The sequence below is a fragment of the Penicillium samsonianum genome (genome assembly GCF_028829775.1).
Source record: "Penicillium samsonianum strain IBT 33392 chromosome Unknown utg000001l_segment0_segment0, whole genome shotgun sequence".
Classification (NCBI taxonomy): domain Eukaryota; kingdom Fungi; phylum Ascomycota; class Eurotiomycetes; order Eurotiales; family Aspergillaceae; genus Penicillium; species Penicillium samsonianum.
In genome coordinates, this window is record NW_026643259.1 from 4,629,162 (window position 1) to 4,656,447 (window position 27,286).

The 27,286-nt window shown below is 50.0% G+C and overlaps 13 protein-coding genes across 13 annotated transcripts; 9 read left to right on the forward strand and 4 right to left on the reverse strand.

Annotated features, from left to right (window-relative positions):
- Nucleotides 1-147: 147 nt before the first annotated feature.
- Nucleotides 148-458, reverse strand: N7471_001779 (uncharacterized protein; the record flags this gene model as incomplete). The annotated part of the gene is made up of 2 exons (XM_057274500.1): nt 148-320; nt 383-458. The coding sequence occupies 2 exons, from the start codon at nt 456-458 to the stop codon at nt 148-150; spliced, it is 249 nt and encodes an 82-aa protein (XP_057142679.1).
- Nucleotides 459-1,198: 740 nt separating this feature from the next.
- N7471_001780 (glutamine synthetase) lies at nt 1,199-2,506 on the forward strand (the record flags this gene model as incomplete). The annotated part of the gene is made up of 1 exon (XM_057274501.1): nt 1,199-2,506. The coding sequence occupies one exon, from the start codon at nt 1,199-1,201 to the stop codon at nt 2,504-2,506; it is 1,308 nt and encodes a 435-aa protein (XP_057142680.1).
- A 1,014-nt stretch (nt 2,507-3,520) lies between these two features.
- Nucleotides 3,521-4,955, forward strand: N7471_001781 (uncharacterized protein). Its single transcript, XM_057274502.1, has 2 exons — nt 3,521-4,061; nt 4,133-4,955. Exons 1-2 carry the CDS (start codon nt 3,673-3,675, stop codon nt 4,794-4,796), a joined length of 1,053 nt encoding a protein of 350 aa, XP_057142681.1. The 5' UTR covers nt 3,521-3,672; the 3' UTR covers nt 4,797-4,955.
- Nucleotides 4,956-5,692: 737 nt separating this feature from the next.
- On the forward strand, nt 5,693-7,557 carry N7471_001782 (MIP/aquaporin family protein; the record flags this gene model as incomplete). Its single annotated transcript, XM_057274503.1, has 2 exons — nt 5,693-5,796; nt 5,848-7,557. The coding sequence occupies exons 1-2, from the start codon at nt 5,767-5,769 to the stop codon at nt 7,555-7,557; spliced, it is 1,740 nt and encodes a 579-aa protein (XP_057142682.1). The 5' UTR covers nt 5,693-5,766.
- Nucleotides 7,558-8,434: 877 nt separating this feature from the next.
- On the forward strand, nt 8,435-12,248 carry N7471_001783 (uncharacterized protein; the record flags this gene model as incomplete). Its single annotated transcript, XM_057274504.1, has 4 exons — nt 8,435-8,789; nt 9,233-9,328; nt 9,481-11,194; nt 11,252-12,248. 4 exons carry the CDS (start codon nt 8,435-8,437, stop codon nt 12,246-12,248), a joined length of 3,162 nt encoding a protein of 1,053 aa, XP_057142683.1.
- Nucleotides 12,249-13,206: 958 nt separating this feature from the next.
- N7471_001784 (carnitine O-acetyltransferase CAT2) lies at nt 13,207-15,372 on the forward strand (the record flags this gene model as incomplete). The annotated part of the gene is made up of 4 exons (XM_057274505.1): nt 13,207-13,287; nt 13,374-13,419; nt 13,508-15,170; nt 15,240-15,372. The coding sequence occupies 4 exons, from the start codon at nt 13,207-13,209 to the stop codon at nt 15,370-15,372; spliced, it is 1,923 nt and encodes a 640-aa protein (XP_057142684.1).
- A 395-nt stretch (nt 15,373-15,767) lies between these two features.
- N7471_001785 (uncharacterized protein) lies at nt 15,768-16,055 on the forward strand (the record flags this gene model as incomplete). Its single annotated transcript, XM_057274506.1, has 1 exon — nt 15,768-16,055. The coding sequence occupies one exon, from the start codon at nt 15,768-15,770 to the stop codon at nt 16,053-16,055; it is 288 nt and encodes a 95-aa protein (XP_057142685.1).
- A 14-nt stretch (nt 16,056-16,069) lies between these two features.
- Nucleotides 16,070-16,501, forward strand: N7471_001786 (uncharacterized protein; the record flags this gene model as incomplete). Its single annotated transcript, XM_057274507.1, has 1 exon — nt 16,070-16,501. The coding sequence occupies one exon, from the start codon at nt 16,070-16,072 to the stop codon at nt 16,499-16,501; it is 432 nt and encodes a 143-aa protein (XP_057142686.1).
- A 555-nt stretch (nt 16,502-17,056) lies between these two features.
- On the reverse strand, nt 17,057-18,880 carry N7471_001787 (uncharacterized protein). Its single transcript, XM_057274508.1, has 4 exons — nt 18,827-18,880; nt 18,195-18,721; nt 17,729-18,125; nt 17,057-17,617 (listed from the first exon to the last, which is right to left on the reverse strand). Exons 2-4 carry the CDS (start codon nt 18,615-18,617, stop codon nt 17,481-17,483), a joined length of 957 nt encoding a protein of 318 aa, XP_057142687.1. The 5' UTR covers nt 18,618-18,721; nt 18,827-18,880; the 3' UTR covers nt 17,057-17,480.
- A 1,732-nt stretch (nt 18,881-20,612) lies between these two features.
- Nucleotides 20,613-23,060, forward strand: N7471_001788 (uncharacterized protein). Its single transcript, XM_057274509.1, has 3 exons — nt 20,613-22,172; nt 22,228-22,272; nt 22,329-23,060. The coding sequence occupies exons 1-3, from the start codon at nt 20,762-20,764 to the stop codon at nt 22,619-22,621; spliced, it is 1,749 nt and encodes a 582-aa protein (XP_057142688.1). The 5' UTR covers nt 20,613-20,761; the 3' UTR covers nt 22,622-23,060.
- Nucleotides 23,061-23,840: 780 nt separating this feature from the next.
- Nucleotides 23,841-24,098, reverse strand: N7471_001789 (uncharacterized protein; the record flags this gene model as incomplete). The annotated part of the gene is made up of 1 exon (XM_057274510.1): nt 23,841-24,098. The coding sequence occupies one exon, from the start codon at nt 24,096-24,098 to the stop codon at nt 23,841-23,843; it is 258 nt and encodes an 85-aa protein (XP_057142689.1).
- Nucleotides 24,099-25,001: 903 nt separating this feature from the next.
- On the forward strand, nt 25,002-25,388 carry N7471_001790 (uncharacterized protein; the record flags this gene model as incomplete). Its single annotated transcript, XM_057274511.1, has 1 exon — nt 25,002-25,388. One exon carries the CDS (start codon nt 25,002-25,004, stop codon nt 25,386-25,388), a length of 387 nt encoding a protein of 128 aa, XP_057142690.1.
- A 471-nt stretch (nt 25,389-25,859) lies between these two features.
- N7471_001791 (NmrA/HSCARG family protein) lies at nt 25,860-26,910 on the reverse strand (the record flags this gene model as incomplete). The annotated part of the gene is made up of 3 exons (XM_057274512.1): nt 25,860-26,194; nt 26,256-26,676; nt 26,737-26,910. 3 exons carry the CDS (start codon nt 26,908-26,910, stop codon nt 25,860-25,862), a joined length of 930 nt encoding a protein of 309 aa, XP_057142691.1.
- Nucleotides 26,911-27,286: the final 376 nt, after the last annotated feature.

A 27,286-nucleotide genomic window follows, 5' to 3' on the forward strand; every position in this document is an offset into this window, starting at 1 on the left:
CGTTAGAAACAGGCTCGTGGGCTCCACCTGGGTTTCGAAAAAGAATACATTTCGGCCGCCCGGTGGTGCCCGAAGAAAACATGATCAAGCATATATCACTCTCAGGGATAGTGAGAGACTCTCAATCTCGATCTTAGTGTGTGAAGTTCACTTTTCTTCAGCTCGCTGCGTCTGGATGGTGTGAAGCCGCTGGCCTGAGATGTTCTGTACATGGGATTTGATGACAATGGACTCATCGGCTGTCCAAGGATCAAACAGAATGCAGCAAGCATTTGCTTTGCTCAATGAATAGGCGGTTTTCTCCAGAGAGGCGGTGGGTGCTTGATATGTGATTAGCTATTGTTCGCCTCGGCGCCATTTTGAGGACTATGAGGCAACTCACACAGTGGAACAGATGCCCCTCCTAAAGACGCGATAGCAATGAAGCTAACAAGAAAGTAGTAGATGCTGACTGTCATGGTAGCAACAGGTTTGGCTTCTGGTTGTAAGAGACCCCTGCTGTCCATACAACCCGGAAGTGTTTCTCGTGTTTCTCGCAAGACCTGACGCAAATGCACAATATCTTCGAAAAGGTCCCTATACCCTTACACAATGCCATATTCATCATAAATCACCGCGCCGGGGACAGTTTCTCTGAGCTTGACAAGGTTCGTGAATATCGCGTCATTCGGAAATTCTTCAACCGCTGGAGTGGCCATGTCGATGTCATGCACTCAAGTGGTGGGGAAGAAGAAGGGGCTGGACAAATGGAAGAGAGCCATATCGTTCAGTACTTAAATAGCTAGCCTTTCTAGGATTACCGAATGGGGGGCATCTTGCAAAAGTCTGCAAAATGTGGTCCATTCATAGATATTACTAGGGCTAAAACTAAGATTGGTACTATTACAGTATTGATTACTATACGATGTAGATACCCCCAGGAACCTCTGGTTCTGTGTGTGATTTAGTGGTAAATACGTATTTCTCCACAGTAATTTCAAAGCTCCGCTTCACTGAAAAGATCGGCACTGTATGTACCAAGGTATATATACATATCTTGTATCTACTAGTATAACTCGTCAAACGTAAGGTTTATGCTCCACTCCCTTCGATTCAACCCTCGGGGTTTCCCCTATAATCATGAATTCCCAAGGAAAATTTGCAAGACCTCAACATCAAAACCTTAGCAGCACTAATGCACTATCCAATCCCCATTGCGATGGAAATCCCCGCATGTCCGACACAAATCCTCAAGCAATTTCGAGAAGATCACCCTGAGATCAGCTACATTCGTTTCCAATGGCAGGACTATTCGGGTGTACTTCGGGCCCGCGTACTCATTCTTGAGTCCGTTATCGCTCAAGTTGCCGAAGGAACGCCTATTCAGGCCGCTGGAATCGCGCTCGGCTGTACTGTCAGCAATCATATCCTTCCCCATGATCCCCCAAGAGGCATGTACTGGGCAGTTCCAGACTGGTCATCCCTTCGGTCAGCTTCTCATCCCGGAACTGCGATTGTGATGTGCGCTTTGAACCTCACAAAACTAGAACGCCCAATCAGTAGTGATCTCTGTCCCCGGCAGGCGCTAGCAAGGGTGCTGCGAGAGGCACGCCAGACGTGGGAATTAGATTTCCTCGTAGGTTTCGAAGTGGAGTTTATTGTGATGAAATCGGACCCATCTTCAAATGCAATGGTTCGATGCAGTGGCGGCTTAGGACACTTTGCCGTCTCAGGTCTACGGGATCCGTGTTTCCAATATGTGGAACAGTGCGTGACTCGACTACGCGCCCAAGGTGTGGTAGTCCAAGCGGTGCATACAGAAGGCTTTCGGGGACAATATGAGATCGTCCTAGGGCCCCTCCAACCAATACAAGCGGTCGATCAATTGATACTTGTGCACGATTACCTCAAAGACACATTCTCCCGCCATGGCTATGAGGTTACTATGTCTCCTAAACCTGTATCTTTTGAGTCGCAGTCAAATGGCCAACATATGCATCTCTCACTACAACCTGCCAGTTCCACCCTTGAAGCTTCATTCCTCGCGGGCATCCTAAAGCGTCTTCCTAGTCTCTGGAGCTTCTGCTTGCCGCTAGAAGTCTCTTACGAACGGCGCAAACCGTGCATGGCTGGAGACACAGTCGGCTGGGGAACACAATCACGAGCTGTCCCTATTCGAAAGGTGGAATCTAGCCACTGGGAACTTCGATGCATCGATGTCACTGCCAATATGTACTCCACACTGGCAGCAATCCTGGGTGCCGGGCTTCTAGGGTTGGCAGGCAAGGAGCCATTGACTTGGCCGGATCTGGGTATTCCAGCAAATCAAGCTTCATTTTGTGGCGAGGCCCTACCACAAAGCCTCAATGATTCTTTGGAAATCTTGGATGCGGATGATGGCCTTCTATCTTCCATGATCGGTCGGCCCATGATAGACCACTATATTAATATCAAGCGCTATGAGATCCGTCAGATGAAAGAGATGGACCCGCAGGCAATCAGAGAACTTCTTATTGAGCTATTTTAGCGACGAATTTTTATTTCACTTGTCACTGTTCTATCTACATAAACCTTTCATAAATATAGAAACCAAGGTGACCATGCTTGATTAGGTAGACGCGTCAAGCGGTGACGTGCTCCAGGAGTGATCCAGCCTTAGAGGACTAAAATCTATGGGATGTCAACCAACCCCACAAGACTGGACTGAAGTCGTCATCTGTCTCTTCCTAAATAGTGGGATTTTAGTCGATATTTCCTCGAGTCTCGCTCCGTAGAACCATAGGTATCGTTCAGACGCGCAAACTCGGCCAGTCGTATGTAAATCCTAACTTCCAATTCATACATACGCATCCATCGGAACACATGAACTCTCGCTTTAATCCCTTCGAGGTAGTTAAGATCGGCGTGCTCCCGAAAGAAGCTAATGCAACTAGCGGGTATCTTTCACTCAGCCTGGGTTTGTGTCAGTGGGTCCCCACCCGCGAAGGTAAGGCAAGAACTGAGATATGAGCGACCGGTTGCGGTAGGGGTAGATCGATGTTCCGAGTTGGTTAATCCCGGTTGTCCGTCGGCTGGTTGGATGCTTTTGCTTTTCTCTTACAACCTCTTTCGGGTGAATCGAGTCCTGTTTAGCCACCTCGGAGGATCATCATTGGTAGACAAAGTCAACAGACTATTATTATAGAGAAAGAAGATGTATGTACAAGTATGACAAACTAACAAATTAAAAAGGTATAGCCATTCAATGGCCTCTCAGCCGCATTACCTGTGATGTCTTTCGGTATGTCTTTCCGTGTAGCTTTTCCTCATACAGAGTTGTAGGCAGAAAAAGGTGAAAATCATAACGGTTTTTCATGTACTCTGTATAAACTGTGATATTCCCACACCTACTCCATACTACTATGTTATATTAAGATGAAATTAAATGGGCCGGGTCTTGGCGTCTTGGCGTCTTGGCGAATCAGGTGAGTTGTGAAGATGCTCCCGAGGTCTTATCGTGCAGCCCTTATATAACTATGACATGTTACACACGTGTGCGAATGGATTCATTGCCTTTTATAAAATCATATCCAGCACAGTTTCTTGATTTGCAGAATGTGTGGTTTAACAGACCTCACCTTCTCCCGGCGATCATGCAAATGCAATCGCCAATCATGATGGCGTGCTACGCGCAATTCCCTGCACAATTGCGCGATGTCCCCTCATCCTAGATACCTTGAGCTTACGATATTTATACCATGCACCTCGCACTCTTGGCTTTTGAGCACTTGGCACTCTGCAACCTGGTTCGCCCCCTTATACGAGCTATATCGCGCCTGGGAGATTTCACCCTTAAATCTCGCTATGGAAGCTATCAGTGCATCTGACGAGACCACTACCATGGAATCCTTAAAGGAGGATTTAGACCTTGAGTCCAACACCCGATTCGAATACGATCCATGGCTTCTCGATGATCATCCCCTACGATCATACCCGACAGAGTGCATTCCAGGCTTGTCGCTTTATCTCAATGAATACTACGAATCCATTGGAAAGCGAAAGGCGATCCTCTTCCGCGCCGGATGCCTTATCATCGGATGTCTGTAAGTATTACCGCAATATTTACAATGCTGTGGTCTCCGAGATACACCTATCTGACAACATTCTTTCCCAGAGCCGCATTCCAATGTCTCCGATTGCTCCCGGTCAATATCAAACGGATACTCCTACCTCATGCATCCACAACACACGCCCACATTCACCCCCAGAGTGGTGCGTGTACGTTCCCTACACTAGACACGTGCCCACATGCCCTCAGGTCGTCTCTCAACGAGGGATGCGATGGGCTCCGAACGGCGGTCTGGATGCACAACGGGAAGCTGCAGATTGGAAACGCAGTTGCGGAGACCGATCCCGAGGACATCCTACAGCGGCTCAGTCTCGACCCTCTTCTGGCGAAACTTGACGCTGAGAACGATGCTGCCGCCCGGTCATCTCTTAACCCCGAAACGCCAAGCAGCTTTCACGCTGACGCTGACCTGGCTCAGACTTTCCTTTTGATGCTTGATGCCAAGACGTTGCCTCAAGAACTATACCCGCATCTCGTTGAAGAACTTGATACTCTCCGGCAGAGGGGGTATCTGTCTCATTGGGATGGGCAGAATGTTGTTCAACGTCCTGTGACTGTTGTAGTTACTGGGGAGAAATTCCCTGACAGTGACTGTGTCAATCATTCTTACTCTGATGTCTTCTGGTCTGCTTTGCCGGAAGGACGGTTTACGACGAGTGACTTTACGAAGGATGGCCTCCGACATCTATCGCCGGTGTGTATAGGATGAGTGCTGTTGACTTCTGTGATACCCAATTTGATTTTCTTTTAATAATGTGAATGATATCGTCGATTTTCAATATTGAGTTTGTTCTTTTAATCCACATCTGCAGCTTCCCATCTACAGCAAGGAGGTTGATAAAAAGCTCCACTTTGGCATACTCTCGGCTCCTGAGGTCTCATCCTGCAGACTCGCGTAAGCGCGTGATATCGATTTGAATAGATGTACGATCGGCCATGCTATAATCTAATTATATGGTTAGGGCAAATTACCAAATAAACCGTTCAAATGAACCATATTTAATAAAATTAATTGACGTACATACATATGAGCGGAACTCCCCTTTAAGCTCCTGTGGAATCCCAGTCAAGATCGGAACTTGCTGATAATCCACAGAAAAGCAGGAATCCCGAGATTTGGATACTTCCAAGGTTGAAATCCACAGCTGCATGCCAAGGGACACGTCTATTGGACCGATTCCACAAAATAAAGAAAAACAACGCACGATGACATACAGACCCATCTTCCCCTCACAAAATGCAAACAATATAGCTGCAGGCCCTAACAAACCTTGGAAAGCAAGTAACGCGGTCACAACAGAGTTACTTGATAGCGTCAAAATACTCAAATGGTTCAATGAGGCAAGCTTTTGTGGAGCTCACATGGACCAGCACAGGAACTGTCAAATTATATCGAATGCTGAAACAACTCATTGGTCGCCAGGTTCTGATATGCTGAGAGTATGATCCACCCTACACTCCAACTGAGGAGTTCAATGAAAATCCTCGAGCCATGGCGTCACACAGTGTAGGAGGGAGGTTGAAATAAATTTAGTGTGAATTGTCCTTTCTTGTTCCGTCTTTTTTTTTTCTTCTTTTTTTCTCTGCTTTAAAGCAGTTCTGTTCTTTCTTGGCAGGAACGCCTTTTACCCATCAACTTTGCCGATCATACGGATAGACCATCTCAAATCAGAGTCATTATGGATCCGGAGACTGGTCCGAGGGTGAGAGTGAGTTGAAGCAAGCACCAGAAAGAAACTATCATCTAACATACTTTCTAGTCTGATGTTCAACCACAGTCACCAGCCCGGAACCGAGCCGTCAGCGATGCGGATTATATCTCACCCATGAGAACCTCCGTTGAGAATGGCAGTGGTACCCGGCGATATAGCTCGGTTGCCTCGAGACGCAGTAATGGCAGCGGAGCACCCAGTTTGGTTACCCGCCGTACTCTCGCACAGCGTACGCAGGGCAAATTCACCTTAGCTGGACCAGATGGAACCCCCCAGCTGCGGTTGGCTCAGGAACCTTTCGTCCAGCCGGGGTACGCAGATCTAAATCCATCCTATGAACAGGCCTCCAACACCAGACCGGTCTGGTCTCTGGCAAAGCCGTTGCCGCGTGTGGTGCGGCCGAGCATGGTGCCAACCAAGGATGAGCTCTTGCAGAACCTGGCAAATGCCCAGCGTCCCACGGAGAACTCGCAGAGACTTGGGCTTGATGTGAACCCCAATGATATCGAGCAGGGTCGCATTGATACGTCTGCCGACCCGCGCAAGATGGCTGCCCAGGTTGAGGATGCTCGTTTGCAGCGTGAGAATAATTTTATGAACAAGATTCTCGCGGGTGATGGCACCTCCGCGAGACAGACTTCGCGCATGTCGCGTACCTCCTCGATCCGGGGAAGCCGTCCTTCGGCCTGGGATCTGCCCCCAGAACAACTGTCGGCTGTGCAGGAGGGAAATTCTCCAGCCAATGATGAACCAGAGGAGCGGTTGGAGTTCGGTGATGATCAGTTAGGGATTCAAGACCCAGGTACGAGACTGGACGCACTCCTAGATATTCCCGAACTGGAAAAGGCAGATTACCCCGACGACCTGCATCCGCTTGTGCAGGAACTGGTTGAGGATGAAGTGCACAACAACCACAACACTTGGTCGGTCATCCGTACCCACCACCGTGAGGCTCTCGCCGAGGGCCTGGGTGTGTTTGTCCAGCTCACTATGGGGTTCTGTGTCGACTTGTCCGTCACCGTTGTTAAGCAGGGCAATCCCAACACAACCGCCTGGGCCTGGGGCTTGGCAACTATGATGGCCATCTACATTAGTGGTGGTGTTTCCGGTGCCCATCTGAACCCTGTCGTGACCATGGTGTTGTGGTTCTTCCGTGGTTTCCCCAAACGCAAGATGCCCGAATACTTTGCTGCTCAGTTCGTGGCTGCCTTTTGTGCGGCTCTTGTTGCGTATGGAATCTACTACGAAGCGATTCAAAACTACCTCTACCTCAACCCGGACACCGGTATTATTAACAGCTTTGTGACGAATTCCCGTGAGGTTTGGGTTGGTTCTACCACGGCGTTCTTTAACGAGTTTTTCGGTACGGCCTTTTTGACCGTCACCATTCTGGCTCTTGGTGATGACCAGAATGCTCCACCTGGTGCTGGTATGAACTCACTGATTATCGGCTTGGTCATCACTTGTCTGAGTATGTGCTTTGCCCACCAGACCGGAGCGGCATTCAACCCGAGTCGCGACTTTGGTCCTCGACTTGCGCTTCTTGCTCTTGGTTACTCTAACACTCTTTTCACTGATCCTTACTGGTTGTATGGGCCTTGGGTTGGAGCTCTGAGTGGTGGGTTTATGGGTGCTTTCCTTTATGACTTCTTCATCTTCACCGGTGGTGAATCCCCCGTCAACTACCCACTTGAGCGCACCCAACGTGCCCTGACCAAGAGTGGAATGAGGTGGAAGCGCCGACTACAATTGAAGTAAGAGTGAGGTTCCACGGTCAAGTGGTGAATATTGTGTTTCCTATGACGTCGAGGGTCTCTGATTGGTTCTTTTGTGATTATATGTGCATCTTGTACCTCTGTATTATATATTAGGACAAGTTCGTCTGGTTGAGGAGGTTAAGAAGTTAAACATGTATGAAGTATACCCAAAGCCTAGTATAATAGGAATTTTTTTAATTTTTCACATTTCATGCCCAAACAAGGTCATCCTAGCACATTTCCTGCATATGCAATAGGCCTAGCACAAACACATCCCGGTACACAAGGAACAGGTAATACAAGACACAAACTCCAGGATTTAGAGAATAAGCATGTGGGTTGGGCATGAATCCCGAATGGAAAAAAAATAAGAATATTAAGAATATATTGAAATGTTGAAAATGTAACTTGTTCTTTTTTTCTTTCTCTTCTTCTTTCTGTATTTTTAAAAATATTAGATGCATGTCAAATGTAATCACACAACTATATATATACCGTCGAACACAATCGGACACAATCCCCGCATGCGAGATAGAAAAGGTCTTGGCCCCGAGGCCCATCACGCTAAAGAGACACCGTCATCGCTTCACCGTTTTTTCTCCCCCTAACTTTGGAAAAAATTTCGGTCAAAGTGAGATCTTTTTGATTGTGGGTTGTGGATTATTGACACATTTCCACCTAAGCACCCTTACTTCTTTCTGCACGTTCCCATCGTGCTATCATCCGGGTCGCGCGATCAACCGCTGATCCTGCAGCTCTGGCCCATTCCCGTTTTCTCTTTTCTTTTGCATTTCACTGTTCCACCGCCATTCTGTTCTCTTATACTTTCCTTTCTATCTCTATCTTACTCTTAGTTGGTGCCCAGCACAATTTTGGACATGGACTACCGACGACTACAGCACTCATACCCGCCACGGCCCTCGCCTTTGGGGGCCTCACAAGAACCTCGCGATCCACAAGAGTTCGCTGCGCCTTTTAACGAGTCTCGTCAAGAGACTGACAAGCCTCGCCCATACCCTTCTCCCTCCTCAAACACAACGCCCTCTCCATCACAGCTCTACCAGTCAACCGCCGCACGGACGTCGAATACTTCTCGAGATGCTTCCAGCGCATACTTTCCGAGGAATGGCCCAACACAAGCACACCGTCGGCATGGGAGTCTTGAGACGAGGAATCATGAACAAACGCACCGCAGGAATAATTCACAACCTCAGGCTATTCGATATCGTGAAGGTAGGCAATATCTCTAGTTTTGTGTTTACTTTCCCTCTGCCCAAATGGTTCAGATGCCCCAGATTGAGGATTCCAAGGATCGGACTTGTGCCGTGGTTGGCCTCCACTTTGTTACTTTGTTGCAGTCCCCTTTTGTGGGTATGGGCGCACGGAGGAATGGATTTTTGTGGCCATCGGATTCGGATGGTTAAAGTCACGCGACACATCAAATCCCATCCAAGACTTCTTCCTCTTCCCTTGCCTAAACTCACTGCCCCTGATTGATTTTCCCCGGTGGCGCAGATCGACTGGACGACAGCTCGGGAGCGCTAGTCCAGGTCTGGTCTAGCGTGTCTAGATGAGCCCCTGCCCTTTTGGGACTAGCGTGGTAGCTTCCGGAGTCACGGGTTCTCCTCGATCTGGCCCTTGCTTTCCCTTTTGAACTGTTGCTCACTCGTTCACAGGGCTCTTAGGTGCTTCCGTTATGAATCATACGCCATCACAGCAAGAAACAGCGCGTCGTACTTCCCAGGGCAGCAGTGGGAGTCCTAGATTTCCTGGTGAGCACCCGACTTGGGCCCGAGAGCCCCGTGCAACCGTCCTTGTCGCGATACATGGATTTCGTCACTCATCCGATCGGGACATGCGCGGTCATCTTGGAATCCCCTCGCTGTATCAACAAACATTTTGCTAACTTGAACCCGTCTGATAGGCCCGAACGAACAGTCCGCACCACCCGCGTTTGGAAATCGCCAAATGCCACCCCCATCCCCTCCACACTCATATTCCTCACGAGCCCAATCAACCCACGCGCCTGGGGGCTCTTTGATGTCGCGCGATGTACCTAGCGATCAGGCGCTCCGACCGGGCAGCAGCATGTCGATTTCCGCCATGTTAGGCTCGGACCCAGATCGGTCTGCGCGAGAACCTGCACGAGAACCTGCACGAGAACCTGCACGAGAATCAGCGCCGTTCTTTTCGCGACCACCTGCATCGTCAATATTCGGTAATGCACCCGCATCGTCATCTTCCGCCGCCATGTCCCCACCCACTGCCCCGGCAAGACCCTCGCCACTCGATAGTTCTTTCTTCCATCGTTCACATACACCGGAGAAGCCATTCTCCAAGCCTCAAGGCGCCCGTACATACCGGTCTGGGTCCGGTGGAGGCTCGAGTCAGGGTGGAGAGCAGTCGGTATTCGGGGGCTTGACGCGCTCGTCGCTCTCACAGTATCCCGAGAAACCACACTCGACGCACCCTTCGCCTCGAATCTCCACGGCAGAGCCACCGTACCGTGAACCTCGTCGCATGAGTCTCAACGGTCCGATCACTCGGCCCAGTAGTCAGCCACCCCATGCAGACGCACCCACACGACCCCCCGGCTACAGTCCGATCTCACAGCCAGGAGGGGTCGCGGATCGCCCCTTCGAGTCCGGCCCTCGACCTGCATCTGGGTCGTACGGAAGTCATGATCCACAGCATGGTCGGTTTGCAAACATATTCGGCGAGCGGCGCTCGGAGGATACTGCACAGCGGGAGCGAGAACGGGCTCCACCCCATGGATCGGATGCCAAGTTGATCCAGCCTGGAACATATCGGTATGGCTCCCACTACGGTGAACGCGACCCGCTCGATCGTCACCAGAGCGGCTCTACGTGGGACCACGGTCGCTCTCACCCTCCGTCACCGGAGAGTAAGCGCTTCCCTGCACCCGAGCACGGGTCGGGTTTCGGGTTTGGGGCCATTCAAAGCTACACTAAATCACTGGGGTCGCAACCGGGTGGGAATAGACAACCTCAGATCTCTCTTCAGTCTCGAAACAGTCAGCCAACTCCGCCGCCGCCCCATGATCCGTACCTCAGACAACACCAAGGGCAGCCTCCACGGATAGGACCCACCCCTACTATCACCGCATCGACAGCTGCCGCATCATCGGGTCTAGCAGCCCTAGCTGATGAAGGACGACGCAAAGGAAGCGATGAACTGCTCCATCACCGCAGCCTACTGGCCGTAGGTGTTGATGGGAAACGCGGTGGCCGTGCATCGCCGCTTCCACAAGCTGTACAAGGCGCTCAGGCTCCATACATTGGTCCCGCTGGAGAGCCAGCGATCAAGAATGAACTGGGACGAGTGTTCTCCGGTATTGGCAGCGGCGTTGGTGGTGTCACCGCGGCCACTGGTGGCAGCGGACCATCGACACCATTGGGCTCAAGTCCCTTCAAACGCGATAGCCTCACGGGTCGCTCAATGAATGCAGAAGGGATGGATGAGGCGTCTAAGCTTGCTCGACCATCCTCTGCAGCCGGCAGACGACCGAGAAAGTCGCGCGACGAGGAGCAGATGGAAATCGAGGCCAATGACGCCCGAGGCATACTGTCAGCACGTAACGCCCGTCGGTCTCGGCATGCCCACCACCATCACCATCAGTATGTTCTACCCAATCAGATACAGCTCGTGTCATCCAAATGCTAACATTCCTTTAGCCACCACCATCATCGCCACAAGGCAGACGAAGATGCGGCTACCCTGAGCTCCCTTCAACGTCCTACCTTCCATCGAACATCCCCAGCGGAGCCTCCTGCCGCACACTATCACCACCAACATCACCATCACCATCATCACCATGTTCCTCGACCAGCCACCATTCCGGCTGCGTCTCCTATTCGTGAGCCTCGTACTACCGTGAACCTAGCACCGTTGCTTTCGAGTGTAGCCCATCTTCCTCGGCACCACCTTGGCTCAACGCTCTACACGCCTCGCATCAGTACCCCCGCTGCCAAGTCCTCTGTGGATAGCTCCAAGTTTGGATATACAACAACCCCCAAACCTCTTCCCCGCTTCGAACAGCGAGAGAACTGCACCTTTACTGTTCGAGTCCCCCGTTTCCGAATCAATCAATCTCACCGAGAGGAAATTTGCGCCCGACGCGCCCTCTGGGGCACCGGCGTTTATACAGACGACTCAGACCCTGTCGCCGCTGCCATCCACTCCGGATTCATTCGCGGTGCGTGGGGCGACGACGTGGACGAGTCAATGCTCGATCTGGAGATTAAAGATACCTACCAGCACGCACCGCCGCCCGAAGCTACTACTGACGGCGACTCCCCGACCAAGGGCTCACGCCTCCCACCGATACCCCCAACGGACAAGGACTTGCACATCACCCTTCTAGTTCTTCCCCGCGTGGCCCAGTATGACAGCACTCTCATGTTCGGGCTGAAGTCTCGCAAATGGGACGGTCGCCACGACGGCATGAGCTTCAAGGTCCATGCCGTAGATTGGGTGGATGAGGGCGTTGGTCGCGGCGAAGAGCGCAGCGGCGAGGCCCGTCGGAAACGTCTCCGCACGCTTATGCAGACCGGTCGCATCTGCACGGGGCCTGCCATGGCTAAAATAGATGAGCTACGTCGCAGCGGGGTGCAGGTACCTCGAGCCATCAATGGCCAGGATCAACCGGCAGCCGTGCAGCCAGTCTCCTAATGGTCTATCTGGGCTTGGTCTACGTTGTACCAAATTGCCTCCAGTTGCCTATGACTTTGACTTTTATTTCCTTTTCCCCGTGGATCCTAGTCGGTGTGCTTGTATTTTCCAGGTGGCTTCTTGTTATTTTCTTATTCAAATTTGTTTTGTTTTACTGGCCGGGTCAACGGGATCGGATGAACGGGAGATTTCCCTTTGGTTTATTTTTTTTCCCATCTATACATAATCTACTATGTTTTGTTTCTTTTCTTAACTGTATTGAGACTGTCCATGCACATGTGTACTCCATATTATCGTATTCCGTACATTTACGCTAGAAGCTCTCCCCGCATTGCGAGTGATCGCCCGGAGAACCGGAGTATTGATGTTTGGGGTCTTTTCGTGCATATGTATGTGTATTTTGTATATTTGTATATTTTTACATTCTTTTTGTACAAAGTCATGCCCCCTATTCAAATAAAATAATGACATTCACATTCTAATATTCTCTCTGATATCCACATCTCTTCCTTGTGACTGTGAAGATCAACGAGAAAATGGACCGAGGCTCATCGAGGTGGATCAGGTATTGGTATTTCCGTATTATACACTTCGTTCAATGTTCAATGTTATAAACCGCCTTCAGATACATATAGTCAACACACAATAAGAAGGAACAATATTGAAGATAAAAAAACAAAAAAAAAAACCACAATTAGTCAACAGACCTTCAAACTCCTCATCCCCTCACCTTCTCACTATTTTCCCGTGGGAAAGAAAAACCAACTCGGTCGGGACCGACTGAGATACACCGAGACCCAGTGGCCCCCCCGGTACCGCGTTTTACCGGCTTCCCCGCCAGCCGAGGCTTTGTCTCTGAGCGTCATTCGGCCAACTCTTCTTATTCTCCCTTTAAGCTTCACCTTCACGTTCACTTCTCCTTATACCCCCAAACGACTTTTTTCATTTAACCAGAGGGATGTTCACTGCTTCTGCCCGAAGCCGTATTTCTACCCTGCCAAGGCAACGCCTTCCTCCGAACCCTCTCCTCGCCCGCTCGGTAAGTCCTCTTCTGATTACATTTGTTGTGGATTGCTGTGGAATGCAGTGAAATCTCTTGGAATCAATCCATTGACTCGCATATAGACTCTCACAATGGCCCCCCGACGAACGGCATCTTCCGTCCCTGAGGGTGAGTAACACATGCGTCCGGCGCAATGTGGGCTATCCCTAGCCTATCCGCACCGAAATAAGAACCAGACACGCTGACAGAACAACAGGATACAAGGAGGACCTCTCGAAGGGCAAGATGCTTCGTTTCGAAGACTCTCTCCCCAAACTCCCCGTTCCTTCCCTAGAAGAGACCAGCCGTCGGTACCTCAAGTCCGTCCACGCTGTCGTCTCCGAGTCCGAGTATGAGCGCACCAAGAATGCTGTGGAGGAATTCGTCCGCCCCGGTGGTCAGGGTGAGTCTCTGCAGAAGCGTCTCTTGGCTCGCGCCGCCGACCCTAAGATCAAGAACTGGCTCGCCGAGTGGTGGAACCAGGCCGCCTACCTCACTTACCGCGACCCCGTCATCCCTTACGTCTCCTACTTCTACTCCTACCGGGACGACCGCGAGCGTCGCAACCCAGCCAAGCGCGCTGCTGCCATCACCACTGCTGCGCTCGAGTTCAAGGCTAAGGTCGATGATGGCTCTTTGGAGCCCGAGTACCTCCGTAAGGAGCCTCAGGCCATGAGCTCGTACCAGTACATGTTCAACTGCTGCCGTATTCCCGCCGAAGGCGCGGATTTCCCTCGCAAGTATGCCGCTTCTGAGAACCAGCACATCGTCGTGGTGCGCAAGAACCAGTTCTTCAAGGTCCCGCTCGTCGTGGACGGTCAGCAGCTCAATGTCTCCGAGTTGGAGAAGCAGTTCGAGCGCATCTACGAGGTTGCACAGCCCGCGCCTCCCGTTGGCGTGCTGACTGTTGCGGACCGCGATCACTGGACCGCTGCTCGCAAGACCCTCGTTTCTCTTGACCCTGCCAATGAGCTGGCCTTGCAGGATATTGAGTCTGCTGGCTTCGTGGTCTGCTTGGACGATGCCCGCCCTGTCACTCTAGCTGAGCGCTGCTCGCAGTACTGGCACGGTGATGGCTCCAACCGCTGGTTCGACAAGCCTCTGCAGTTCATCGTCAACGACAATGGTACCGCTGGTTTCATGGGCGAGCACAGCATGATGGACGGCACTCCCACCCACCGCCTGAACGACTTTATCAACAACGTCATCTTCAACAAGAAAATCGACCTCTCCGCCCAGTCCGTGCGCTCCCAGCTCGCTGACCCCAAGCCCATCAACTTCAAGCTGAACGACGCCGCCAATGAGGCCATCGACGTCGCAACTCAGTACCACCGCAAGCAGATCGGCTCCCACGAGCTGGTCGTCCAGGCCTACCAGGGCTACGGCAAGGGTCTGATCAAGAAGTTCAAGTGCAGCCCCGACGCCTTCGTCCAGATGACCATCCAGTTGGCCTACTTCAAGATGTACGGCAAGAACCGTCCCACCTATGAGTCCGCCTCCACCCGCAAGTTCGCCGAAGGCCGCACCGAGACAACCCGCACAGTCTCCGACGAGAGCGTTGCCTTCTGCAAGGCTCACGAGGACCACACCACCCCCCGCGAGGAGACCGTCAAGCTCTTCCGCGCTGCCCTCGCCCAGCACACCAAGTACACCCAGGAGGCTAGCGCCGGCCACGGTGTCGACCGTCACCTGTTCGGTCTGAAGAAGCTTCTCCAGCCCGGCGAGAAGCTGCCCGAGATCTACCAGGATCCCGCATTCGCCTACTCTTCCTCTTGGTACCTCTCCACCTCCCAGTTGAGCTCCGAGTTCTTCAATGGATACGGATGGAGCCAGGTTATTGACGATGGATTCGGAATTGCCTACATGATCAACGAGAACAGGTAAGCGTCAAGCATCCCCCGTCTCTCTTTTTTTTCCATTTAGGCCTATCACTAACTAATCCTTTCCAGCCTCAACTTCAATATCGTCTGCAAGCGTCTCGGCGCCGAGCGCATGAGCCACTTCCTCAATGAGGCTGCCACTGATCTTCGCGACCTCCTCATGCCCGACCTGGCTGCCAAGGCCGAGAAGCCGAAGCTGTAAATGTTGTTTTGCATATACCCGGTTTTTGTTACTTTTGGTGCTTTGGGATTTTTGTTTCCTTACTCCAGCGCCTGATAGATGAATATATATTTGTTATTCAACTTGGAATGCCCTGTATCTACACTTGTTATTGTACACAACGTCATTTATCTCTAGCATTGCGTCCTCTGAAAAATACCAAGAGAGGAGAATTGGATCGAGGAATGTGTTTCTTGATAGTTCCCGTACGGTGTATATATTCACACTATTCCAGAGTCTGTCAAAGACATTTTCAAAGTCATATTTGAATCCCAGTTCTCTAGTCGTAAGGCATTTCGTGTCTGGCAGATCGTCTTTACTTCAACACCATCCAGTCAACTCTCCTCTACTACGAATTATCCATCTACGCAAACGGCATGTCCTTCTTCCTCGCCACCGTCAAGAAGGGAACACGCTTCTATCACGGTACCAGATCATCAGACCCCATCGTAGGCGTGAAGTGGCTACCCTTTAAGCCGCAGTGTTGGCTGGGTTTCGCCTATGGTGAACACCGCAAAGAGATGAGATCGTTGTTGAAGAATGATCATGAGCATGAACAAGATCCTCTTGGGAATGGCCCTGCACATACAAATATATCAGACCCCGTCAACATGGAATACCTCCACACCTACACCGTATCAAAAAAACACTTCCATCTCCTCTAGTATACATGGACAACATGTCCACCGGTCCGCGTGGCTCCCTCGGTTCCCAGGATCGCATCCTCTTCAATGATATTATCTCCGATCCTGCTCTAGACTTGCCGTATGATGGTGTTGCTCCCACTGAGGGCGACTTTGGGATTATTCTTTATGCTTTTGAGCGTGATCTTGATGTTTTCCTGATTACGCGGATGAAGTCGCAAGGTCAGGGTCAAGGTCGCTTGCCGGGGTCTGGTGGTGGTGAGAGCGGGGAGGAAGGAGGAAGGGTGGTGGTGGTGAACGTGGTTCTGGGCCTTTGCAGTGTTTGGATGGAAGGTCCGTTTATATTTCGATCGCTTCATTTCGGCGTTTGGGTACGGTTCGATATTTTTCCTGGTGATTCGGGGAATCCGCTGTTAGATCATATTCCCAGTGAGCAAGCAGTTGGAGCCTGTTCGGAGGGATACTAATGATATGATTAACACTCTGGAGCCGCTTGAACACCCTTTCCATTGACAGGCTGATGCTGATATGATTGTTTTCTGGTGATTGGATGAACTGCAGGTTCTGGCAGCGAGCAATTTCTCATCTGTTGATGTCCTTCAGGGGAGGATTGTGGTGTTCTGGAGCCTTTTAGTTGATTATAAAGACTTTGGGACGAGGGAGGGTATTGTTTGGTTGTGCCAGAATAAGTTTATTCCTGCTTCTGCCCCTGTCGAGTCTCTTGGTGGCCTGGTCGTATCTTCCATCTCTCGGGAGGCCTGCGATAATTTCACATCGGGGCGGTTGGATGAGAAGGATTTGGATGGGATTGTGGCGAGTTTCAAGGAGCTTGTTTGGTTCTTGGGCTGGACTACACGGAAGGGTAATGATGGCTCATTTTTTAGACTCGGATAGAATATGGGAAATGCTATTAAGATCTCGAGAGATTACCTTGTTAGTATGGCTAAGTATATGTGGGAAGAGACAGAGAAATCTACGTATCTAGGTTCAACCTCTTGAGTATTTACTTATAATGCAGTGAATAAAGTCAACATGAATTGTCATGGATTTCTACATTAACTTCGGGGTTTCCCAGATTGCGACCTCGACAGTAAGACAAATTACACTGGTCAGAACTGCAAGCATGACAAAAAGCGCATGAAGCCACATTGCGCATTCCCACAAAAGGAAATAGAAACACCTGTGTCTGTCCTCGAAAGATGGGATATCGGTGGCCAGAACTCGAAAGACTTGACCCTTCACGAAGATTTAGGCGCCAAGATTTGCAAAATCGCGCAACATCCGTTGCTTTGGGGGCTGAGGGATTTTCTGTGGTTATCCTCTGTCATAGTATTGCATCGGTGGAGTATTGAACAACTAGGATGACATCCGGGGTATCACCTGTATCAATCATATCGCCCTGTGGGGGTCATTTCAACGAGCCAAGACTCGTGCTGAATGCGCACTTCAGTCTTTGCCGTCTCGCGTTGAGCCCACGGCAGGCGGGTCCGCGGTTTCGGTCCCCGCTTGCCCGGACGGAATGCCCGAAGTCGTTGTTGCAGAGGACGCGCTCTGGGAAGCCGTCATACCGCCAATTTGTCTCTCTGTGGAAAAAAAATTAGTATACGTGCTTAAATCCAAGATCCACTCTCGGGGCGGGGTTACTCCGCAGAATTACTGCGGGATAAAAATACGCTAACTCGGGATTTTCTTACCTAGTTCCCGGATCCGTTGCCGAAGGAGCACGTTTTCTCGGGCTAGTGAGCTCGCTTCGGCTTGGTAAAATGCACTCTCGTCCCGGCTGCCGCGCCGAGATGCACTATCCCGCAACCCCGGGAATGGCTCCACGCCTTCCGGTCCACGTGAGTCTAACGGCCGCAGGTTCGGTGACGTTGCTTGACTTGAAGGTCGTGAGTTTCGGCGGTTTGAGAATGAAGAAGAGATCGATAATCTGTTGCCGGCTGGAGGTGCTGCCGGGCCAGGGGGGAAGAAGGCCGACCGTTCGGATGCCGGGGTTGTGTCGTCGATTGCAGCGGATGATTGCGGGTTCTGTTGCTGCTGGTATTGGTGCAATTGGGCCTGCTGGCTGCGGATCATCTGGAGAAGCCGGTTCTACATTCCATCAAGGTTACTTGGTTAGCTTACTACAATTTGGCTTTCCGGGGTTGATGATCGACCCACCACTTGTGCTTCTTGTTCTTGCTCCAGCTCTTGGTGTAGCTCTCCCAGCGATGGTGCGCGGTGGTGATGCGGATCTGCTGTCGCGAAGATGGGGCTTCCACCGTGGCTGGACGGGCTAGCTGTGCGGAATGCATGTCCGATCGAGCTGCGATGGTCGCGGTGGTCTGATGCAGGTAACTCGCTGCTGGATCCTGGGCTAGTGCCCTGCATCTCGTTCAGGTTTAGATTCATGCCGGCAGCGGATCGACGTCGCTCGGATACCGATAGTCGGCCTATGCTTGAGCCACGGGAGGGCCTTGGTGACGCGGTGTTCGGGTTCACGGGCGCCGGACCAGTTCCAGGAGCGGGCATATTACGTTGTGGAATCGAGGAAGAGGTTGAAGACGAGCGCGATGCAGGAAGAGAATTCAGATCCGGTGACATCTCCAAGTGATAACTGCGTGGATGTTGAAGAATATGTATGATTGTAGAAGCTCTAATCTGTAGGTAACGTCAGACATCCCGGTGAGGATCTGCTGACTCAGGCTCTTTTTTCGCGGGGTCAGTCACGTGATACAAAAGCCGTTTGTGGAAACTGATGCCTGAGGCTGAAAGGCTGGAATGCTCTAGAAAGGGAAAAAAAGAGGCCATACAACATAGACTAGTTATCAGACTCTCTTTTTACACCTCAGGTGAACATGTACAACTCGGATTCTTTCTCTCGGGGCTTATAGGATTCTTCCGGAACATGGGCCAGGCCACATTTCCACGGGTACTAAGGTCGAGCCACAGCAAATCATATCTTGGCCCCTGGTTGCGCGCAGGCCAAGAGGCGAATACGCCGGTTTCTCTGAGTGGCGCTCAAATTCACAAGTTCTCAAGAGTCATGATTCTATAACTATAGATTACATGTAAACAAATTCCGGCTGTACCTAGGTAGGATCGCCGCAAAGATCATCAAAGCATCGCGTGGCGCTCTAGACACGATTTTGTCGATCCCGGGTCCGGGGGACGTGCGATGGCCTGTGGTTGTTTCCGGACAATGTACATTCCCCCTTGGGCGCCCTTGATGTGAGGAAAACCTTCTTTCTGGGCTTTTACCCCAGTAGGCAATGAGAATCAGTAATCATGGGGAAATGTAACAGTGGAAGGGTTGCGGGGCTGTAAGGGATTCCGATCAGGCCATCATCCATCGTGTGGTTGACTGGTTGACTGGTTGGCTGGTTGGCTGGTTGGCTGGTTGACAAGTACGTAACTGACAGCTTTCCACACAGTATTCTGGAACGCAAAGCTGGACGACCGAAGGGGTTTTTTTTACTTTATAGAAGAATTTAATAATCGGGCATTTAGGAGAGAAATAAAAAATATATAAAAAACACCTCGATCACAAGGTAAGCGTTCTCCGAACAAGAGTTTTTGGCTGAGCCCTGATGACGATCAAACGCCACGGCCGTAATATGGACCATGGGCGATTTCTAGTGCCCTTTAGCCGCAGTTCCTGTCCTGGATAAGATTGACGAATGACTTGACCTCTTAGGATTGACCTGACGTCACCTACGGCCGATGGCAAGTAATGGGCGACTTGGCAATATCTTGTTTTAACAGAGGAAACAAATTTGGAGTTTTTTTTTTTCAGCCCTTTTGTCATTTTCATAGACTTTGTATCGAGTCCACTCCGTACCACGTAGAATTTCCATCACACTAGAACCATGCACGGTCGGCAATAACCCCGGCTCCTTGCTTCGCGGGGCACATGGGGTTTGATATCCCGATCTCCTGTATCCTGATGTAGACTTGATGTTGCATGTGAATTATATTGAACAGACTCGAAGCGGACATTCTCTCGGCCTAGAGCGGCAACGGGGAAGTTGACTGGAGATGGCCGTAGTTTTCTCCAATGTGGGTCCAAATTACCCCAACGCGAGCTTCCTATTCCGGCTAACTAGCCCTGGAAGTACCATGAGAGAAAAAAAAAACGATACTCTCTCGTGGAGTCCTGTATGTTTTAGGTAATGAATTAGGAACGCTGTAGTTGTGTATGTCCAAAGGATCAAAGGAGCCAAAAGGGGCAAAAGAACCTGGAGAGTCTGGAGATGGGAGAGTCTGGAGAAGAAAAAGTGGGGTTCCATGGGGGCCATCGGCATCCCGTCTAGAGGGTGTGTCAAGTAAGTACGGAGTAAATGAGTAAATCTGGTACATATGTAATAAATTAAAGAATAATTTCACTGGGTCACAGCAACGTGAAAAAGTGACATGCTGGAACTCGGTATTAGGATTGTACTAGGACTGTACGGGAAATGTATTGACATGGTGAACCCTGGAAACAACATTTGAATGGCTCTTGCCTGCATTTGGCTCTTGCCTTTTTTTCTCCCCGTTTCTGTATTTAATTCATCGCTTTTTCCTCTTTTTTTTTTTCTTTTCTATATACTTATTCCCTCCCTCTCGCTTTCTCTCTTTCTCTCTTTCTTTCTTGATCTTCTTCAGACTACTTGTGTCCTCATTTCTTGGGGTTTCTTCTACTATCACTGGTCTTCATACCAGTATACCTTATACTACAATCTCTACGTCACTGGTTAGAGTCAACAATGGCGATCAATTCCGAGAAGCCCAGGGATACCGTGCAGGCAGCAGAAGCTGCCCACGCCCAAGCCGTTGTCAATGCTGCTACTGAAAAGTTGGAGGAAGAGGATCAGCTCGAGGAGACCTCGCCCTCACCCTCGGAGGTAGTCGAGCTCACCGAGGACATGTGCTACGATCGACTGGGATACTCGTTCACTGAAAAAAAGAAGTGGACCATTATCGCCGTCATCTTCCTCGTTCAAACATCGATGAACTTCAATACATCGCTCTATTCGAACGCCGCCACGGGAATTTCAGAGGAGTTCAATGTTTCCATGCAGGCTGCACGCTGCGGTGCCATGATCTTCTTGGTTCTTTATGCTTTCGGGTGTGAACTCTGGGCACCGTGGAGTGAGGAGCTGGGTCGCAAGCCCATTCTCCAGGCATCTCTGCTCCTTGTCAATCTCTTTCAGCTCCCCGTGGCTCTGGCGCCCAACTTCGCCTCCATCATGGTCGGTCGTGCCCTCGGTGGTCTCTCGTCCGCTGGTGGCTCTGTCACCCTGGGAATGATTGCCGATTTGTGGGAACCTGATGCGCAACAATACGCCGTGGCCGCTGTCGTGTTTTCATCCGTTGGCGGATCTGTGCTTGGACCGGTGGTTGGTGGCTTCGTCGAGGCTTTCCTGCCGTGGCGGTGGAATATCTGGATTCAGTTGATCTTCGGTGTTTTCGTGCAAGCTGCCCACTACCTGTTTGTCCCAGAAACTAGAACTACCGTGATGATGGATCGGATTGCCAAAAATATGCGCAAGTCCGGCGAAAACCCCAGCATCTGGGGCCCTACCGAGGGCGTGTCGTTCCGCCAGCGTTTCCCGCCTCGTGAGCTTATGTCTACCTGGATTCGTCCCTTCAAGATGTTCCTGACTGAGCCCATTGTATTGGTGCTTTCTCTGCTGAGTGGTTTCAGCGATGCCCTTATTTTCATGTTCATCCAGTCGCTCTCCCTTGTGTACGGCCAGTGGGGGTTCAACACCTGGCAGAAGGGTCTGGCCTTCATCCCAATTCTGGTTGGCTACTTCATCGCTTGGTTCTCCTTCTTCCCGATCATCAAGCGCAACATCAAAGAGCGCCGCGACAATCCGGAGAGCGAACGGGCACAGTATGAGTCTCGTTTGTGGTGGCTGCTGTATACTGTCCCCTGCCTACCCATTGGTCTGATCGGATTCGCCTGGACCAGTTTGCCTCAATGCCACTGGATTGGGTCTATGATCTTTGCTGCTATCATTGGTATTGCCAATTATGCTATTTATATGGCCACGATTGACTACATGATCTGCGCCTACGGACCATACTCTGCCTCTGCGACCGGTGGTAATGGCTGGTCGCGAGACTTCCTGGCTGGTATTCTCACTATTCCGGCCACGCCGTTCTTCACGAGTAAGTTGTCACATGCAACAAATTTCCGCATTATTATACTAACAATTTTTGACAGATATCGGTGGCAAGTACCATCTTGAATACGCTTCGACCATTCTCTGTATGTCTATCCTGCCCTATCTCTCTACGTGAGCCATCGGTCTAACGTTCTTCTAGTCTGTATCTCCATACCACTTGTTATTGCGGTCTATGTCATTTACTGGAAGGGCCCAGCATTGCGCAAGCGTTCTCCATTCGCCCAGCAACTGGAGGATGCCCGACACCAAATGCAGGTCCAGAGCCGACGAGGGTCCAAGATCCCTGCGGCATCTCGCGCCAATTCGTATGCTCGCTCCCAGCAAGACCTTCGCATCCGCCCAACGATCGGCAGCCGAGGCAACTCCCGGGTCAATTCTCAAGTGAACTCTCGTGCCAATTCGCGCCGCAACAGCATCAACCTCAATCCTTGATCGCTGTTCTTTGGCTTTATTCTTTTGCTTTGAATACTCATATTCAGTGGGAGTAATGATGGAAGTGAAATCACTGTCATCCTGTTATAGGAATCTATAAGCCTCTTCACATTACTTCTCCGTGCATGCTTTCATCCGCGTCAATCCTACGCTGTGCGTGGCTGGCTCTAATTCTTGCACCCGACGCTCGGTGGATACCCCACTGCCGGTCTGTGACTTTTTGTCCCTGTGCCCTTTTAAGTATGAGGGGGATTGAAGGGAATTGAACTGGAAGGAGAATGGGCGCTGGTTCTTGAAATTAATTGTCTTCTGTTTTTTTCTGTGCTTGCTTTGACTCGAAAGACAAGATTTGCGATCTGGGGGGTGTCATGTATGCTATGGGTTTTCGCGACTGAGCGATACCAGTTATGAATTATACCATTATTATTGCCTGAACAAATTTCTTTATGGCTATCAGTATGCGAGTATACAATGTAGTGAAGTGAAGACAATTGATTTGTCTCGGACAAGCAATGTAATGATTTAGAGGGGAGATATGTATTGCGTGGGTAGCATGAGAACTGCGAGTATATCGAGTTCGATCTATTACATTGGTACATTAGTACTATGTACAACATTAGGTCTCTGATCGGACCCAGCACCAAGGACACGGTAGAGACGATGTGGCATTCTTACCGGGGGTCTGTGTCAATCCCTGTCCGGTTCCGGCCAAGACTGGATATAGTCAATGGAGCCGAGAGTCTTTGATTCGAAGGAAGAAACCGCTTTTAGTATAGCCGAAATCACTATACTCTCAAGCCTGGGTCACATCGAGGGCTTGTGGATTTGTCTAGAACCCCCCGGGGCCAGACACTCCTGGTTAGGGCTAGCGCTAAATGTTAAATGTAGCTTAATATTACTTTACTTTCTAGTTTCTATATTACGTACATACAAGTTTCTGCCGAATAAGCCGTTTCGGTATGTACATACCTCTCGTACATATCGGATAATGCCTGGTACTGGAGACCCTTCCCCTTCCATCTTAGTGCTCATTTCTTGCCGCTTTTTGATCCCAGACCTCAGTAAAATTGAGCTAGCCATTCGAAATGAGAGAATACACACATGACAACTTAAACCTAACGACTAAGCCTAAAGCATAGGAGCTTGAAAATAATCGGCTAGAATGGTGTAGTTCCTGGTGGGGAGATGATAGCGCTCGCCAAGATCATGCAAGTGGCAATTACGATGCAACATCCACCTTTCCTGCATGGACTGCCTGTAAGACATTTCCCTGTGTCCGAAGAACCGGTTCACGATCACTTTCAGCTGACTTGCGTGGAATCGAACGTCCCAGTGTCTGTGCACGCGCAAGCATCCACTCTTCGGCGTTGCACGCCAGCCACATTCGTTCCGGGGCAGGAAGTGGAAGTCTGAGAGTCATGTTGTCGTTCAATGGCTCAAAGTAGATATCGTTCGGCTTTCGTGCCTTTGACTCCATAATGCTGATTATATGAACGAAGAAGAAATTCCGGCGAAGGGATTCCATGAATTTCCATTAGTTCCAATCGTTTTCGTCCTCGTGGTAGATTTGGAGGGTACTCGATAGTCATCGGGTCATCTTCATGTTGTGAGTAAATTTCGGTATAATTTGAAGGGGTGTATCTCACCTTCAAGAATGAACTATAGAGTTCAGCATATCTCTCAAACTCTTGCCGTCTCTCCTTGCTTCCATTGGTAATCACTGGCTTTTTAACAGCAGCAGGTAAAAGGCTATCACCGGACAGTCCCATGATATGATCAATGCATACAACATGCATAGCAGCCAGGCAGAATTCTGGGGTATCGGTGTAACTGTGGAAATTTCGCATAAGCTTCTCGCGCTCTTTGGATAATCGACAAAGCCAGAAGCTCAGCCAGCTGTGCTTGCATATGCACCTACACAAGCCAAGGCGTCTGCCATTGGTGGTGCTATTCCGCCCAAAGAGCAGCGGTATAATCTGTTTGTGGACGAAGGGGTAAAAGGCTCCAGCGTCGGGAAGAAGTGGCTCGGAGGAAAGTGGTTCGGAGGAGAATTGTTTTGGTATACATTGGACAATAGGAATTCCGGCTATCTAGTAAATCCGAGTCTCAAAAAGTGGAATATTCAAAGTATTTTCTTCGAATTGAACTAAAATATATAAAACCCTCGCTCCATCACAGATGTGTTGATCAGTAGCACAAAACGTCCAATGGGTTTCCCCTTCAAGCCGTCGCAAGATCTTGAACTGATTGATCATCTGAATACATTCGTATTGCTTCTTTTGTGTCTCAGGACCCAATCCTAACTATTTCACAATGGCTACCATCGGATCTTCCATCGGATGCGACACCGGACACCTTGAAATCGCCTTCGCAACCGCCCATGTCTAACCCTCAACGCCCCAGCAATGACCTATTATTTCAAGATCCCTATACTTGGTCAACACTACCTTCCTACACCGTTCCCCCTTCAAATCACTCCACCTTCCATGCACCAACCGATCCAACATTTACCGATCGCGCTCTACCAACTTGGGATGCTTCTACATGGACCCAGCCTCTGTTTCCTACCCTCGATGCCACACCTACGGGCTCTCCTGATCTTGGATCCCAGTCCTTCCCGGATGGACTTATGTTTGACATGCCCATCTGGGTTAACACCAAGAGAAACCCCAAATGTCTCCAACTCATCAGTACAGCCTACTACCTCGCCCTCGGCGAGCTCGTCACCGAGCGAATCATCCAAGGACTCATCCGACGGAGCATCTAAGACAAGGCTCAACATGTTAGCTGCCCGGCGGTACCGCCAACCTCGTGTGGATCGTACCCACGAATTGGAAGCAGAACTGGATGCTATCAAGCAAGAGCGAGATGCATTGAAAATGCGCGTCTCCAAATTGGAGGGAGAGGCCAATGTGCTGAAATTGTTATTGGAGTTGCAAATTTCGAAGTGATCTCATTCTAGTAATCTCACTTCATGTCTTTGTTAAACCTCACAAATATACAGAAAGAAAGATGCTTGGTTTTTTGTTTGAGATGTAAATTCCTCTCAAGGCTCTTTATCCTAGCAATCCGAGATCTGGCTGATAACCTACAGATCATGGCAGTATACTTGTAGTTTGTAATCTGATTTTATATATCTGAATATACCAGTATCAAGCTTTAGATGTGTCGAAAGCAAAAAGAGTGTGTCCATTTGTATAATTGTCACAACCTTGGAAGTCTCCAATCTCCTAATTTACTAAAACGACTCTCTGCTTTGGTTCAAGAAATCTTCCCAACTCGTCACTCGATAACCAGACTTTTCGAGCAGTGCGTGACTCTCCTTCAAACTCTTGCCATTGAAATAACCCGGGTCCTCAACGAACAAGTGATTCTCCAACATCTCCCGACCCATCGGACCAGGGATAAAACTCTTGTAAGTATCTGTGTCCACCTGGACAAATCGGGTTTTGTTTCCAGTGACCGACTCAAACTCGGCAAGGACACGCGTAGGGGAGTAATAGTCTGCTGCCGCCAAAAGCTGAAGACCAAGAACCTCGGAACGATTCTTCAAGGCCGCTGCCACATATTTGCCTGTCCATTCCATTACGTTAGCTTAAGCTGTACGTTCCAGTCGGATGGCCTTGTCACGTACCCATATCGCTAGTAATGTCAATGAGCGGAAATTGAGCGTCTTTGCTGACAGGGTAGGCCAAATTGTAAACGCCATCGTCGCCCTTGCGCAGCATTCCAAATACAGTGTAGTTGGTCATGAAATAACCTGGCAGCACAAAGGTGGCTGGTACGCCAAGCGACCGAATATACTCCTCGACCTGTGCCTTGTGGTCAAAGTGAGGGACATGCTTGAGTCGACCACCGGATGTTTCTGTGACATTGAGCAAAGACGAAAAAATCAGATGCTGCACACCAGCCTCTTTTGCTGCATCAGCAACATTCTTTCCATGTACCAGTTCAGCATCGGACCCGGCATTTCCCCAGTCCGGAGTGGTCACAAGGAAGACTGAGTGGCTGCCTTGCAATGCTTGAGCCAGTGACTCCATTGAGTTCATGTTGGCCTGAAAAAGGAGGTATAAGCATCGGCTTTATTTCTATGTAGTGAATAATCGGGATCTTACTGTCTTAACCTCGACGCCCTGTTTCACGAGAGCTTGAGCCCTCGGCTTGGATGCATCGCGAGTGATACCACGAATCTTGAACTCCTGGGAGAGGCTCGCATCCTGCAGAATAGTGCGAATGGCAGAGCCGCCTTGCTGTCCTGTTGCACCGAAGACTGTGATAAGTTTAGACATTGCTGACTTTGTAGTAAAAGGGTTTGGTAATTGATTGATTCTATGGGTAGGAAAAAATGTGAGTGCTGAATATTGGAATTTATAGGTCCCGAGATCTCTCCAGGGCTCTTTCCAAATTATTAAACCTGCAATAGCCTCTGCTTGCAAAGAGGTCGGAGTTCGGGGTACTTGTTTTGTAAGCGTGCCAACGTGGGTGGTATATAAGCTTGGTAACCAATCTATTGTCGGGGTTAATATCATTGCCGTGATACTATTCCAAGAATAAATGAACCAGTTTACTAATTTACAATGCGGGACTGATCTCAATTCCAAGACGAGGTTTCATTAGTTAACGATTGTTCCTTATGGCTGCCTTTACTCAGCACGGGATTGAGAT

Excerpts from the sequence above, each read along its gene's own strand:
- N7471_001781 (XM_057274502.1), top strand. The coding sequence starts at position 3,673 with ATGTCCCCTCATCCTAGATACCTTGAGCTTACGATATTTATACCATGC. Across the intron at positions 4,062-4,132 it reads TGCCTTATCATCGGATGTCT|AGCCGCATTCCAATGTCTCC; the intron begins GTAAGTATTACC and ends ATTCTTTCCCAG.
- N7471_001787 (XM_057274508.1), bottom strand. The coding sequence starts at position 18,617 with ATGTCACCGGATCTGAATTCTCTTCCTGCATCGCGCTCGTCTTCAACC. Across the intron at positions 18,126-18,194 it reads AAGAACAAGAAGCACAAGTG|AACCGGCTTCTCCAGATGAT; the intron begins GTGGGTCGATCA and ends GATGGAATGTAG. Across the intron at positions 17,618-17,728 it reads GCAACGGATCCGGGAACTAG|AGAGACAAATTGGCGGTATG; the intron begins GTAAGAAAATCC and ends TTTTTTCCACAG.
- N7471_001788 (XM_057274509.1), top strand. The coding sequence starts at position 20,762 with ATGGCGATCAATTCCGAGAAGCCCAGGGATACCGTGCAGGCAGCAGAA. Across the intron at positions 22,173-22,227 it reads GGCCACGCCGTTCTTCACGA|ATATCGGTGGCAAGTACCAT; the intron begins GTAAGTTGTCAC and ends AATTTTTGACAG. Across the intron at positions 22,273-22,328 it reads ATACGCTTCGACCATTCTCT|TCTGTATCTCCATACCACTT; the intron begins GTATGTCTATCC and ends ACGTTCTTCTAG.